We start from the raw sequence: 14,061 nt of genomic DNA, 5'->3' as shown, positions 1-14,061 counted from the left end.
TTAGTAACATAGTTTCATATAATGGATCAGAAGAATCTAGGTCACCTAGAAATTAAACTACTTTCACAAGAACATAAAACTACCAAAATGAAAAATTACTTGAAAAGGTCCTTGCAACTTCCAAGTACATTAAAAAAAAAAATGTCCTCAAAAGAGAAATGAGTAAATTAAAAGTATATAATTAGGAACATTCACCTCAAACCCATCCCCACACAAAAAGCCAGAATTTAGATTACTTGCTATGTGTTCCCTCGGTATCCATTCTCAAAGAGGTACTGCAATTCCAGCACCAAATATATTTAAATGCTTTGTCTCAAAGATGAGCCAAAATATCTGACAACCCTTATGAATATGTGTAAAGATTTGCTAGATCAGGTGGCAGGCATGCTCAGCAAACTGCCAGTAGGGGGGACAAGAGTAAAAGAGGGTCCAGATGACAATTAGGACCAGACAACAGACACACACTAGGAAATGGAGAAACCAGTGCTAGAATGCTAGGCTGGTGACTCTGCCCAAATGCTCCTGATCCTGGGAGGCAGTAGTCCACACACGTGAGGCGGTTGCTGAGGATGCCCTGCCTACTCCCACAATCTGTGATCTCTTCTCAGATACTTTTTCTGACCGGCTGCTTTGGGAGCTTCAGCTCTTCTCACTCCAATGGCATCTTCTGCAGGCAACATGGTGGTCAAGCAAATCTTGACCACCTCATGGGGGTTGAACCATCAAAGTCACTAGAATGCCTTGGTCACTGGCAGCCACTGAAATCTGAGGCTTCCAGGTTACTTCACCCTAGAGAAACGGAGGGTTTTCTCTAGGTGTCTCACCACCATTCAAGTAAGTCCTTGGGCTAACACACAGCAATAATCACTGCAGGTAACAACTGAAGGCTTGCAATGCCATTGCCCCAGAAGGTCTGAGCCAAAGCCTGCTCCCAAGCTGTGTTCACTCCTTCGGAGTCACCAAACAGGCATTCCAGCCTTAAAGCTCTATTGGAAAATAGGCACAGCTTTCCCGCCTTTTGCTGGCAACAGCCATCACTGATCCAGAAATGGGGCTGCTGCCACCAACACCACTTCTCTGACTTTCTTTGCTGAGTTGAAGCCCTCAGCACCATGAAATGCCACTAACACTTCTGTAGGTCACAGCTACCCAAAGAGTTCCCAGAGCCCCTGCCACTCGTGGTCCTGACATACTGCACCTACCAGCTAATGATATCTCCTTAGAAGCATACAGTTCTGACTTAGGCTGCCTCAAGTTTAGCCTTCAATACTACTGTTCCATAGGAAAATTTCTAACAGGTTTATCCATGAGTTAGAGCCATTCTCTAGATTCCGTGAGTTTCTATCTACATTACAGGTATTGCTCTTGTGTAGAGACTAAGCAACTCACAGGACTGGTTACAAAATGACTTTGCTACAAAGAATTCTCCCCAAAAGTTCTTCCAACTGTCCCAGAATTTTGCAATGTGTGAACAAAAATGTCCATAACCAGTCACAAACTTCCCAGTGGCTGAGTGGTCAGAAGTTTCACACCTTAGGCCACTTCTCCTAGGCCCCGCTAGGACTATGAACTCTAGCACTGGCCCAGTGCTAGAAATGATATTGCTTATAAGTAAGCCACGAAGTCAAAGATTCAAGAGATGCTACAAGAAAAATCACTCAACACAAGTGACGGGCCTTGCTGGCTATTCACACATAAAGCAAACCGAGGAAAGGCAATTAGCATGCACACAGAAAGACATGAGTTAGGATGGTACAGGGGAGGTGAATACAACGGTTGTTTTCTCTTTTATAAAATATGTTTTACTGATTTTAGAGAGAAAGGGATAGGGAGTTAGAAACATCAATGAGAGAGAAACATCAACTGGTTGCCTCCTGCACGCCCCCCACTGGGTATGGAGCCCGCAACCTGGGCATGTGCTCCAACCTGGAATGAAACCGGTGATGTCTTGGTTCATGGGTCGATGATCAACCACTGAGCTACACTGGCCAGGCCACAGGGTGTTTTCTTAATCATCCCATCACACAGATAGAGTCATAGCCAGGAAATTACTTAGGAAGTAGGAAAAGTTACTTCTGTAAACAAACTCCTTCATAGTAGGTTAAACATTTCTTAAAATTTATTTGCTGTATTCATATAAGAAATGGATAAATAACAAGGCTGTAAAAAGAGGTGTTTTTTGGTTTGTTTTTATTTTTAAATAATAGCAACAGGGAATTAAGAATAACAGTAAAAAAAAACCATCTGCAAAAGTTATTAAAAGCAGGAATGAAAGGAACATCATAGAATAATTTGAGAAAGTTAATGTTATCAAAGCAGTGACAGGAGATGAAGGATGATGCTTAACGATATCAAACACTCCCTTCAACACCATACCTTATCAATGGCTTTTCCAACCCGAGAAACACTGCTGTGGATGTCTTTGTGGTCTGAGGCCAATTTTTGAACAGTATCCTTTATCCTTTTACAGCACTGTGTCAATACAAGTGAAAGTGTCCCTGACAACTCAGCATCTTGGCCTATAAAAAAAAAAGAGGGGGAAAAGGTTGGTTATGAGAACAAACCCAAAGATGGCACGTTTCAAACAGGCCCTTCGGACTGAAAATGGAAGTGAAGAAAACTCAGTGTCTGCTTTGGAGCAGAGGGCCACATATGTGATAATATTTTTCAAGTGAAAACTAAGAACGTTACCTTAATATTTTTTATTTTATGGAATACCTAAGAAAAATTTGCCATGAAATAAACCACTTTTGTAGTTACTGAAGTCAGCATAAACTGGGAATAATATTTCCAAGGCATTTTTCAGAAAATGTCTCAATAAGTAAGCTCATTTATTCAATCTGCTTAAACTGTTCAACTCATTCTCAAAACATTTTGATTGTTACTAAATTTCCTAAAGAGGGATTATTTAGTCTAAATGTTTTATATTCTATATAAAGAAATAGAAGAAAAAGGGAACTCCTTTGGATATCATGATGTGCAGAAATAAGTGAATGTGACAGGGCTGCGTCTGCTCTCCTTAGAAAGGCCTGCTTGCAAGGCTGACCCTTGGCTGGCATCTGGGAACCTGAACTTCAGGAAGGCTCCCACCACTAACTGAAAAGAATGGTTCACTGTGCCTAAACTGATGGTACAAAGTGGTTTACTCTAAACTCCTACTTTCCTCCAGAGTTCGGAATTTTGGTGTATGGTAGGCGGAGCATGACCAGTTCCCAATAAAACACCCTCACTCAGTACAATGTCTCTAACGAGCTTCCCTGGTAGAAAACACTTAACACGTTACAATTTGATGCTGGAGGAATTAAATGTGTCCTGTGTGACTCCACTGCAAGAGGACTCTTAGAAGATTGCTCCTGGGTTCCTCCCAGTGGTCGGCAAACTGCGGATCATGAGCCACATGCGGCTCTTTGGCCCCTTGATTGTGGCTCTTCCACAAAATACCGACGTCTGCGCATGGGCCACGAAGTTTCAATCACACTGTACGTGCGCGCCCGCACGTGGTATTTTGTGGGAGACCCACACTCAAGGGGCCAAAGAGCCGCATGTGGCTCGAGAGCCGCGGTTTGCCGACCACGGGTCTAGACTGTGCCCCATGCATCTTTTCCTTGAGCAGATTTTGCTTTATACCCTTTGCTGGAATAAATCTTGGCCATGAGTGTGACTACATGTTGAGTCCTGTTTGTCCTCCTACTGGTCAATGAACACTAAAGATGCCAGCAAGGGGACTTTTAACTCAAATAAGCTGAAATTTACTATGGTTTATATCCTCTCTGCCTGTGCTACCTCCTCAGGAAAAGGGGAGAAGAGAGCCTTTAGAGCAGTGGTTCTTAACCTTGGCTGCACATTAGAATCACCTGGGAATCTTTTTAAAATCCTGATTTCTGGGCTTCATCCTTTGGAAATTCTGTTTCTTTGTTATGGGATGGGGCCACAACATTAGTAACAAAGAAACAGAATTTCTGGAGGATGAGGCCCAGAAATCAGGATTTTCAAAAGATTCCCAGGTGATTCTAATGTGCAGCCAAGGTTGAGAACCACTGCTTTAGAGGGAGGGAGGACAAACTGGGTAATATTTGTCAATTACCTCAAATAGCTACATATCACCACCTCCATGCAAAAGGCCTGGCTTCTGAAATCCTACTCGATATTACAAAGCAGTGGTTCTTAAACTTTAGTTTATTTGCATCAGAATCACCTGGAGACCTAGTTAAAACAAAATAGTTGGACCTCATTTCCAGAGTTTCTAATTCAAGAAGTCTGGGAGGATGGGGCCCAAAAATTTGAACAAGAACAAGCTCAAAAGTACAGCAGCCCTAGTATGTGCATTCATTCAACAATTTTTTGTTGAGCACTCATTATGTGCTAGATATGGCAGTAAAACAAAACAACCACCAAAAGTCCCCACCCTAAACTCACCTTCTAGTGACAAGATAAACAACACACAAAATAAGTCAGTTATATCGTATGACAAAAGATTAGGCATACTACTGGGGGTGGGAGTGTGGAAAGCAGAGTAAAAGATGGGAGTATATGTGGGTTAAGCAATTGTAATCTTTAAATGAGTGGTTATAGCAGGCCTCACTGAGAAAATGACATTTGAGCAAAGACTTGAAAGAAGTGAGGGAATTAGCTATTTGGCTACCTAAAGGTGAAGGGTGATAAAATACGCCATTCCAAAATATGTTTCTTTAGCATATGGATTACTTTGAGAAATAGCAAAGGAGAAGCTATGAAAACAGAATGCAAGTTACCCTTTTATAAGGGAATTTTACATTTATAAACGAAATCTCCATTTGTATGGTAAGGGTGTACCAAATCAAAAGAAACTTTATCTACTTCAGTCAACCTAAAGTAGGTAAACTCTGTACTCACTTCCTCCCACAACCACTTCAATATTACAACTAAAATACAGAAACATCAATGAGAACCACCTGAAATCTAGCTAAACAGAAATCCCATAACTAAGGTTAGACAGAAGAAGCCATGTCAAAACTGGTGGGGGACGGAGGGGGAGGCACAGACACCGAACTGGCTGGTCCAACACCTCCCGTAATCAGGACAGATATCCAGCTGGAGAGGACCCCCTGAGGAGCAAGGGGTTCCCACCCCACACTAGGCTTCCAGTCCATAGTGCCAGTGCTGGGAAGAGAAGTCCCCATAACTTCTGGCTGTAAAAACCAGCGGAGACAGAGGCTGAGTGAGATGGAGGGCTGAGTGCTGCTGGAGTCCCAGGCACTCCTCTTCAAGGGCCCGTGACAAACTTACTCGGACTCATTCACTCTGAGCTCCAGCACTGGGGCAGCAGCTCAAAAGGAACATGTAAGGAGGGACTGAATTGTCTGGCTTCAGGGCAAGGGCTGGACGGGCAGTTTTCTCCCAGACAGAAGTGCTGGCAGGGGCCACTGTTTCTTCTCTGAGCCCTTCTCTGCGAGCCAAGCAGCAGACAGACACCCTATCTGAGCCTCCATCATCCTGGCAAAGTGTTCACCCTGCCCTGGTGATTCCCAGAAACCCCGCTCCACTCAACTTGCAGACCCACCCAAGCCACTTCCAGTGGCTTTTCCATACAAACAGCCTGTCTTAGCTCATGCTGCAGACGTTCCTAAAATCTCTCAAAGGTCCCCAAACAAGTAGCATCGGGCCTTGGCATACCCTGTACCTCTTTCTGGGCAGCCCCAAACCTGGCACTAGTGGCAGCCAGCCTCAGTTCACAGCTTAGCCTCTCCCAGGCACCTCCACGCCCAGCACAAGTGGCCACCATCTACAGATCACTTTGTAGCTCATATCAAGTGGCCCCTAAAAGGGAACAGGCAGCAGTTGACCTTGGCCTGCACCTCCCAAGAAGCCCAATACCAACCCACCCAATGCCAGTTTCAGACCACACTAGACCACCACCCAACCACACCCAAATGACACATTCAAAGGACAGGCTCAGCATTCACCAACCAAAGAGCCTCAATAAAGCAAACCCTGCTCCCTAGGGTCAGTCCCTGCACAACAGCTCCTCACAACCAATCAGCCCAAGGGTCAAACTTCCTCCCCGCCATTGAGGTGCCAACAGCAATCAAGGCTCAAATACAAGAGGGCACACACAACCCACACAAGGACACTCCGGGAGCACCCAGCTCAGGCGATCAGGCCCCACAGAGGTCACTTTATCAAGACCGAGAGACACAGCATCTCTACCTAACAGGCAGAAACAAACACAAGGAGGCAGCCTAAATGAAGAGATAAAGAAACATATCGCAAATGAATGAACAGAACTCCAGAAAAAGAACTAAACAAAATGGAGACAAGCAAACACTTGTTATAAGAATGTTCAATGACCCCAATAGAACTTCAACAAAGATATAAGAAACATAAAAATGGAGATTAAAAAACAACAACACACGAACAAAAAAGAACCAGTTAGAAATGAAGAATACAGTAGAGCCCTACAAGTAGCTCAGTTGGTTCAAGTGTCATAACGATATGCAAGGTTGCAAGTTCAATCCCTGGTCAGGGCACATACAAGAATCAACTAATGAATGCCTAGAGTGAAACAACAAATCTCTCTCCTCCTCCTCCTCCTCCTCCTCCTCTTCCTTCTCCTCCTCCCTCTCTCTCTCTCTCTCTCAAAAAACAACAACTGTGTTTTAAAAAAAGAATACATAAGAGCAGTGGTTCTCAACCTTCTGGCCCTTTAAATACAGTTCTCATGTTGTGACCCAACCATAAAATTATTTTCGTTGCTACTTCATAACTGTAATGTTGCTACTGTTATGAATCGTAATGTAAATATCTGATATGCAGGATGGTCTTAGGCGACCCCTGTGAAAGGGTCGTTCGACCGCCAAAGGGGTCGCAACCCACAGGTTGAGAACCACTGCATTAGAGGGAATCAACAGCAGAGGATGGAATCAGAGATTTGGAAGATAAGGTACCAGAAAACACTCAATCATAATAGCAAAAAGACAAAAAAAATTTTTTTAAATGAGGATAGTTTAAGGTGCCTTTAGGATAACATCAAGTGTACCAACTTGCATGTTAGGAGTACCAGAAGGAGAAGAGAAAGAGCAAGGAATTGAAAACCTATTTGAAGAAATAATGATGAAAAACTTCCTTAGGTGAAGGAAATAGACATACAAGACCAGGAAGCACAGTGAGTCCCAAACAAGGTGAAACCAACGAAGCCCACACCAAGACACATAATAATTAAAATGCCAAGGGTTAAGACAAAGAGAATTTAAAAGCATCAAGAAGAAAAACCATTAGTTTCTTCGTGTTGAGTAATCGTCTGACAGTCTTATGGGGGCTCCCTTGTATGAAACTAACTGCTTTTCCATAAGACTTCCAGTTGATTTCTCAACAGAAACTTCGCAGGCCAGACAGGATTGGTACAAAATATTCAAAGTGATGAAAAGCAAGGACCTACAACCAAGATTACTCTACCCAGCAACGCTATAACTTAGAACTGAAGGACAGATAAAGAGTTTCTCAGACAAGAAAAAGCTAAATACTGGATGTCAAACTATACTACAAAGCCATATAACCAAAACAGCCTCGTACTGGCACAAGAACAGGCATATAGACCAATGGATCAGAACAAAGACCCCAGAAACAGACCCACACCATTAGTCAATTAATATTTGACAAAGGAGGCAAGTACATGCAATGGAGCAAAGACAGTCTCTTCAATAAATGTTGTTGGGAAAACTGGACAGACTCATACAAAAAGATGAAACTAGACCACCAACTTACACCATACATAAGAATAAATTTAAAATGGATAAAAGACTTAAATATAAAGCATGAAACCATAAAAATTTTAGAAGAAAACATAGGCAGTAAAATCTCAGACATCTCACATAGCAGAATTTTTGCCAATACATCTCCAAGGGCAAAGGAAACTAAGGAAAAAAATAAACAAATGGGACTATATCAAAATAAAAAGATTCTGCACAGCAAAAGAAATCACCGTCAAAATGAAAAGGAAGCCCACTGTATGGGAGAACATATTTGCCAATGATACATCTGATAAGGGGTTAATCTCCAAAATATATAAAGTACTCATACAACTCAACAAAAAGAAGACAAACAATCCAATTAAAAAATGGGCAGAAGGCCTGAATAGACATCTTTCCAAAGAAGATATACAAATGGCGAAGAGACATGAAAAAATGCTCAAAATCACTAATCATCAGAAAACTGCAAATTAAAACCACAATGAGATATCTTCCACTCCTGTCAGAATAGCTACCATCAAAAAATCAATAAACAACTAGTGCTGGCAAGGATGTGGAGAAAAGGGAACACTAGTTCACTACTGGTGGGAATGCAGACTGGTGCAGCCACTATGGAAAACAGTATGGAGTGTCCTCAAAAAAATGGAACTCCCATTTGACCCAGCAATCCCACTTCTGAGAATATATACTAAAAACTCCAAAACACCATTCAGAAAGAATATATGCACCCCCTGTGTTCATAGCAGTGTTATTTACAATAGCTAAAATTTGGAAACAGCCCATCAGTAGATGAATAAAAAAGCCCTGGGACATTTACCAATGGAGTACTATGAAGTGGTAAAAAAGAGGGAACTCTTATCATTTGGGACAGCATGGGTGGGGCTGGAGAATATTATGCTACGTGAAATAAGCCAATCTGAGAAGACATATGTCACAGGCTTTTACTTATTTGTGGAATCTAATGAAAAAAATGAACTGACCAACAAAATAAGACCCAAAGCATAGAGGTATAAAACAGGCTGACATTCCTCAATGTGGGGATGGGGGGATGAAAACAGATAAACCAAAGAACTTATATACTTATGTGCACAGCCCATGGACACGGGCAATAAGGTGAAGACCTGGGGGGTGGCTAGGGGCTGGGAGGAAGGAGGTAAAGGGAGGGAAAATGGGAGACATCTGTAATACTATCAACAATAAAAAACATATTTAAAAAAATAAAACACAGGCTATAACAAGAGACAAACAAGGACCAGTAATTCCACTTCTGAGTATTTATCTGAAGAAACCTAAAACACTAATTCAAAAAGACATATGCATCCGTATGTCCACTGCAGCATTATGTATAAGAGCCAAGATATGCACACAACCTAAGTGTCCATCAACAGATTAATGGATAAAAAAGAAGAGGTGCATATATACAATGAAATACGACTCAGCCATAAAAAAAGTGAAATCTTGTCATCTGCAACAACATGGATGGATTTAGAGGATACTGTGCTGAGTAAAATAAGGCAGAGAAAGACAAATGCTGTATGATCTCACTTATATGTGGAATCTAAAAAGCAAAGTAAGCTAACAAAACAGAAGCAAACTCATAGATACAGAGAACATTTTGATGGTTTCTAGATGGAAGGAGTGTTGAGGGGATGGGTGAAAAGGAGGAATTAAGGAGAACAAATTGGTAGTTACAAAATAGTCACGGAGATGTAAAATATAGCACGGGGAATATAGATAGTAATCTTGTAATAACTATGTATGGTGTCAGATGGGTACTGGATTTATCAGGGTGATCACTTCGTAAGTTATATAAATGTCTAATCACTATGTTGTACTCCTGAAAATAATATAACATTGCATGTCAACTGAATTTGGAAAAAATTATTTTAAAAAAACAAACTTTTATAGCCCTTGCTGGTGTGGTTCAGTTTGTTGAGCATCATCTGGCATACTTAAACGTTGCCAGTTCAATTCTTGGTCAGGGCATATGCCCAGGTTGTGGGTTTTATCCCTGGTATGGGGCTGGATATACAAATTTGTGAGTCACTGGCATGTGACTAAATGAAATTACCTAGAGAGTCAGTGCAGAAAGAAGTATAAAAGGAGCAAGTCCAAGGAACTAACTCCAAGTTTATGAGACCAGGATGAAGTGGGATTGAAAAGGAACAAGCCTGGCCGGTACGGCTCAGTGGGTGAGCGTCAACCTATGAACCAGGAGGTCACAGTTTGATTCCTGGTTAGGGCACATGCCCAGGTTTCAGGCTCAATTCCCAATGGGAAGGAGGGTGTGTACAGAGGCAGCTGATTGATGATTTTCTCTCATCATTGATGTTTCTCTTTGTCCTCTCCATTCCTCTCTGAAATCAATAAAAGTATTTTTTTTAAAAGAACAACAACAAAGACTACTGAAACACTAACTGTGACATAAGAGGAAAATCAAGAAAGCATGGTGTTGGGAAAGCGAAGTGAAGAAAATGTATCAATGAAGAGGGAGTAACCAACTGTGTTAAATGCACTGCTATGTCAGGTAAATGGTGGACTGAGGACTGACCACTGGATTTACAATGTGGATGTTATCAGTTAACATAACAAGAACAGTTTCTCTAGAGTTTCAAGAAAAGAAATTCTAGAGGGCTGCAAGGACTGTGAAGTTGGAATGTAGAAAATCCGACTCAATGACAACCACTGAAGTAAAAAGAATATAGTGCCTACTAGGGGCCCAGTGAACGAATTCATGCACCTTGAAAGGAACTGTGGGCCACGAAGCTGCAGTGGGCACAGGGGCGGGTCTCAGCCCATCCTCTGCACCCCCACCCAGCCCCCGGCCCCTGTCTGCTGGCAGCTCCTCTCCCACCGCTGCTGCTCCCATGCGCTGACAGCACCGGCCCCACTCACACCTGCTGACAGCACAGAGCGATTGGGGCCGGCACCAGCAGCAGGTGCGAGCAATGGCTCCAGCAGCGGCAGCAGGTGCAAGCAGGGCTGGTGCCAGCAGCAGGTACAAACGCTGGGCAGGACCGTGGCATGCAGGAGCAAAGAATTTTCAGTAAGCACCAGAGGCTCGCCCCAATGACAGTGACTGGCGCCCCGCCTTGGTCTGACGCCCCTGCTCACCTGCTCCACCAACTCCCCGAGGCCGACACCCACCATGTCCCACGCTCTGCCTCCTGCTGCCGATGCCTGCCATGTTCCATGCACGTCCCTGGTGGTCAGTGCACATCACAGCAACCAGTTGTTCAGTTGTTCGATCGTTTGGTCTATTTGCATATTAGGGTTTTATATATATAGATAAGGTGCCCAATCCAATATGGGGTAGCCAAAATAGAAATTGCCCTTATCTCTAAGTAAAATTGCACAAAGTATGTATTAGATGCTTCCTACTTCTAACAACGTAATTTATGCTAAGAGGAAACGTGGTAATTCAGGCAAAAAATAATTAAATTGGACTTCAATAAAACTAAAATCTCCTGAGTTTCAAACACTACCAAGAAGACAACCCACAGAATGGGAGAAAATATTTGCAAATCATATATCAGATAAGAGCTTAACATCCAGAATATATACTAGTAAATAACTCTTACAACTCAAAAACAACAAGATAAATTTAAAAAATGAGCAAAGAATCTGAATAGACATATTTTCCAAAGAAGTTGCACAAATAACCAATAAGCACAGGGAAAGATGCTCCACATCATTAGTCAGTAGGGAAATGCAAATCAAAACTATAATGAGAGCCCTGCAAGTGTGGCTCAGTGACTGAGCATCATCCTATGAGCCAGGAGATTATGGTTCGATTCCTAGTTAGGGCACATGTCTGGATTGGGGGCTCCATTCCCAATGAGGGGCATGCAGGAAGCAGATGATCAATGATTCTCTCCGATCACTGATGTTTCTATCTCTCCCTCTCCCTTCCTCTCTGAAATCAATAAAAAAATATATATTTTTTAAAAACTATGAGAAACTACTTCAGAACCACTGGGATAGCTACACTGAAAAAGATGGATGACAACAAGAAGCATTGGCAAGGAAGTAGAGAATTTAAGAAACCTCATACATTGCTAGTAGATTGTAAAATGATGCAGCTGCTATAGAAACAATTTCACAGTTCCTCAGAAAGTTAAACATAGTTACCATACAACCCAGGAATTCCACCCCTAGGTATATACCCAAGATAACTGAACACATGTCCACATATGTCCACACACAAACTTGTACATGAAGCATTATTCAAAACAGCCAAAAGTGGAAACCATCCAAATGATTAATGAATAAACAAAATGTAGCATATCCATACAATGGAATGTGATTCAACCGTAAAAAGAAACAAAGCACTGATACATGCTACAACATGGATGAACCCTGAAAACATGATATTAAGTGAAGTAAGCTGTATACAAAAGGCCACATATTATGTGATTCTATATATGACTTGTCCAGAATAGGCAAATCTACAGACAGAAGTAGATTCGTGGTTGCCAAGGGGCTAAGGTAGAGGGGAATGGAGAGTGACTGTTAATGAGCAAGAGGTTTCTTTGGGGAGTAATGAAAATGTTCTGGTTATGGCTGTACAACTCTGAATATACTAAAAGCTAGTTAATTGTATACTTTAAAAGGGTGAAATTTATGATATTAAAAAAAAGCTTTAAAAATCCATAACTCCTATTCATCCAGACATGTTTGTTTCTACAGTCAATAGACAACAAAGTAAACAACAAACTAAAGAACATAAAAGCAGACACCAAACTACAAGAGAGAGGTTATTTGGAATTTACCAACTATAATTCCATGCCCCAACCTTGACATCCATAGATATTTTCAAATCTTAACAACTTACGGATTTTGATGTCACTGTTATCTCTTCTTCCTTTACCATCTACAAGTCCCTGTAGTTTTTGGTTTTCAAGTTTATAAATGATACTAGTAATTTAATTAACACTGAGAGTTCCTGGTATGCCCCAAGAAAAAATAATTTCTACAAAGTATTTGGAAGCACAAGAAAAGTATAATAATCTGACAGAGAACCCCAGGAAAACCCTGTTCAGAGAGAAAGAGTCCACTAATGCATTTTCAGTGGAAAGCAGCCAAAGGTAAAAACTGGTTTAAAAATCACTGTAGTAACCAAACTGAGTGAAACCAAACTTCAGTCCTAAAGAGAGTGTTCTAATGGTCTGCTGACTTCTCTGTCTGAAAACAAAACCTGCTTCTAGAAGAACCTTTCTGTGAAAGAAATCTAACTGGATTCAGTTCCTAGAAGTAAAGCTGTTGTGTCGGGGAGTGGGGGGAGGGGGGGGGGGTGGTTTACTCTGACAGCTGTCTTTACCATAATAACTAAACTAGATCTAAAGGGAAACACTGGAATCCAGGTTGGCCGCTGCGGTGGTCACTTTTTACCCAGGATGAAGTCCTGCTTTTTCAATGTAATAAGCCTCCCTGGACTCGGGCCCCTACATAATAATGAAAGAAACAGTTCTGAGACAGTGCCCATCACTTCCAGTCACCACAATATTTTATATACAGCAGTTTTAGGTTTACAACAAAATTGGGAGGTACAGAGATTTCCCATATATACTTTGCCCCCACACATGCATAGCCTCCCCCATTATCAACACTTTGTTATTTTTTTTTCAAAGAACAAACTTACACTGACACATCATACTCACCCAACACCTACAGTGTACCTTAGGGTTGGTTCACTCTTGGTGTTGCGCATTCTATGGGTTTTGACAAATGTACAGACACAGGTATATCCTTCATTATAATATCATACAGAGCATTTTCACGGCCCTAAAAATCCTGTGCCCTGCCTATTTATCTACCCTATTCCTGGCAACTACTGATCTTTTTATTGTCTCCATAGTTCTGCCTTTCTCAGAAAGTCAAGTAGTGGTATCACACAGTATATATCCTTTTCCAGCTGGGTTCTTTCACTCAGTAATATGCATTTTCAACATACACCAATTTCCAAATAAAACACATTCACAAAATAGAGCCACTGCAGTTACAAGTTTTTTCTCTCTTCCAAATAATGACCTCCCCAAAAGAAAAAAACAGCTCTAAACTTGGAATGAGAATTTACAGGCTTGTGTTTTGAGCCAATTTCCTTGATTGTTAAAGAAAATTATCCTAAGGTTTAAAGAAATGAAATTCACCTCAACCTTAATACATAATTTATTCCTATAAAAGGGTATTCCAGGCCAGAATGTAGAAAGGTAGAACATACTTACATAGTAAAAGGGATGTCTGGGTTTCACAAAGTGAAAAATTGTTTAAAAATGCCTAGTTATGCCCTAACCGGTTTGGCTCAGTGGATAGAGCGACAGCTGCGGACTGAAGGGTC

The 14,061-nt window shown here is 41.6% G+C and overlaps 1 protein-coding gene across 1 annotated transcript in view; it reads right to left on the bottom strand.

Moving 5' to 3' along the window:
- RMND5A (required for meiotic nuclear division 5 homolog A) overlaps nucleotides 1–14,061 on the bottom strand; it is a 66,656-nt gene that overhangs the window by 41,940 nt on the left and 10,655 nt on the right. Inside the window, exon 2 of the mRNA XM_070429654.1 lies at nucleotides 2,377–2,519. Coding sequence (XP_070285755.1) covers nucleotides 2,377–2,519 — 143 coding nt within the window. The remainder of the gene's footprint in view (nucleotides 1–2,376; nucleotides 2,520–14,061) is intronic.

This window comes from Myotis yumanensis, unplaced genomic scaffold (genome assembly GCF_028538775.1).
Source record: "Myotis yumanensis isolate MYYU_CA2020_CCGP unplaced genomic scaffold, mMyoYum1.0.hap1 SCAF_11, whole genome shotgun sequence".
Taxonomy (NCBI): Eukaryota; Metazoa; Chordata; class Mammalia; order Chiroptera; family Vespertilionidae; genus Myotis; species Myotis yumanensis.
The sequence above is the reverse complement of the archived record's forward strand: the minus strand, read 5'-3'. Positions and strand labels throughout refer to the sequence as shown.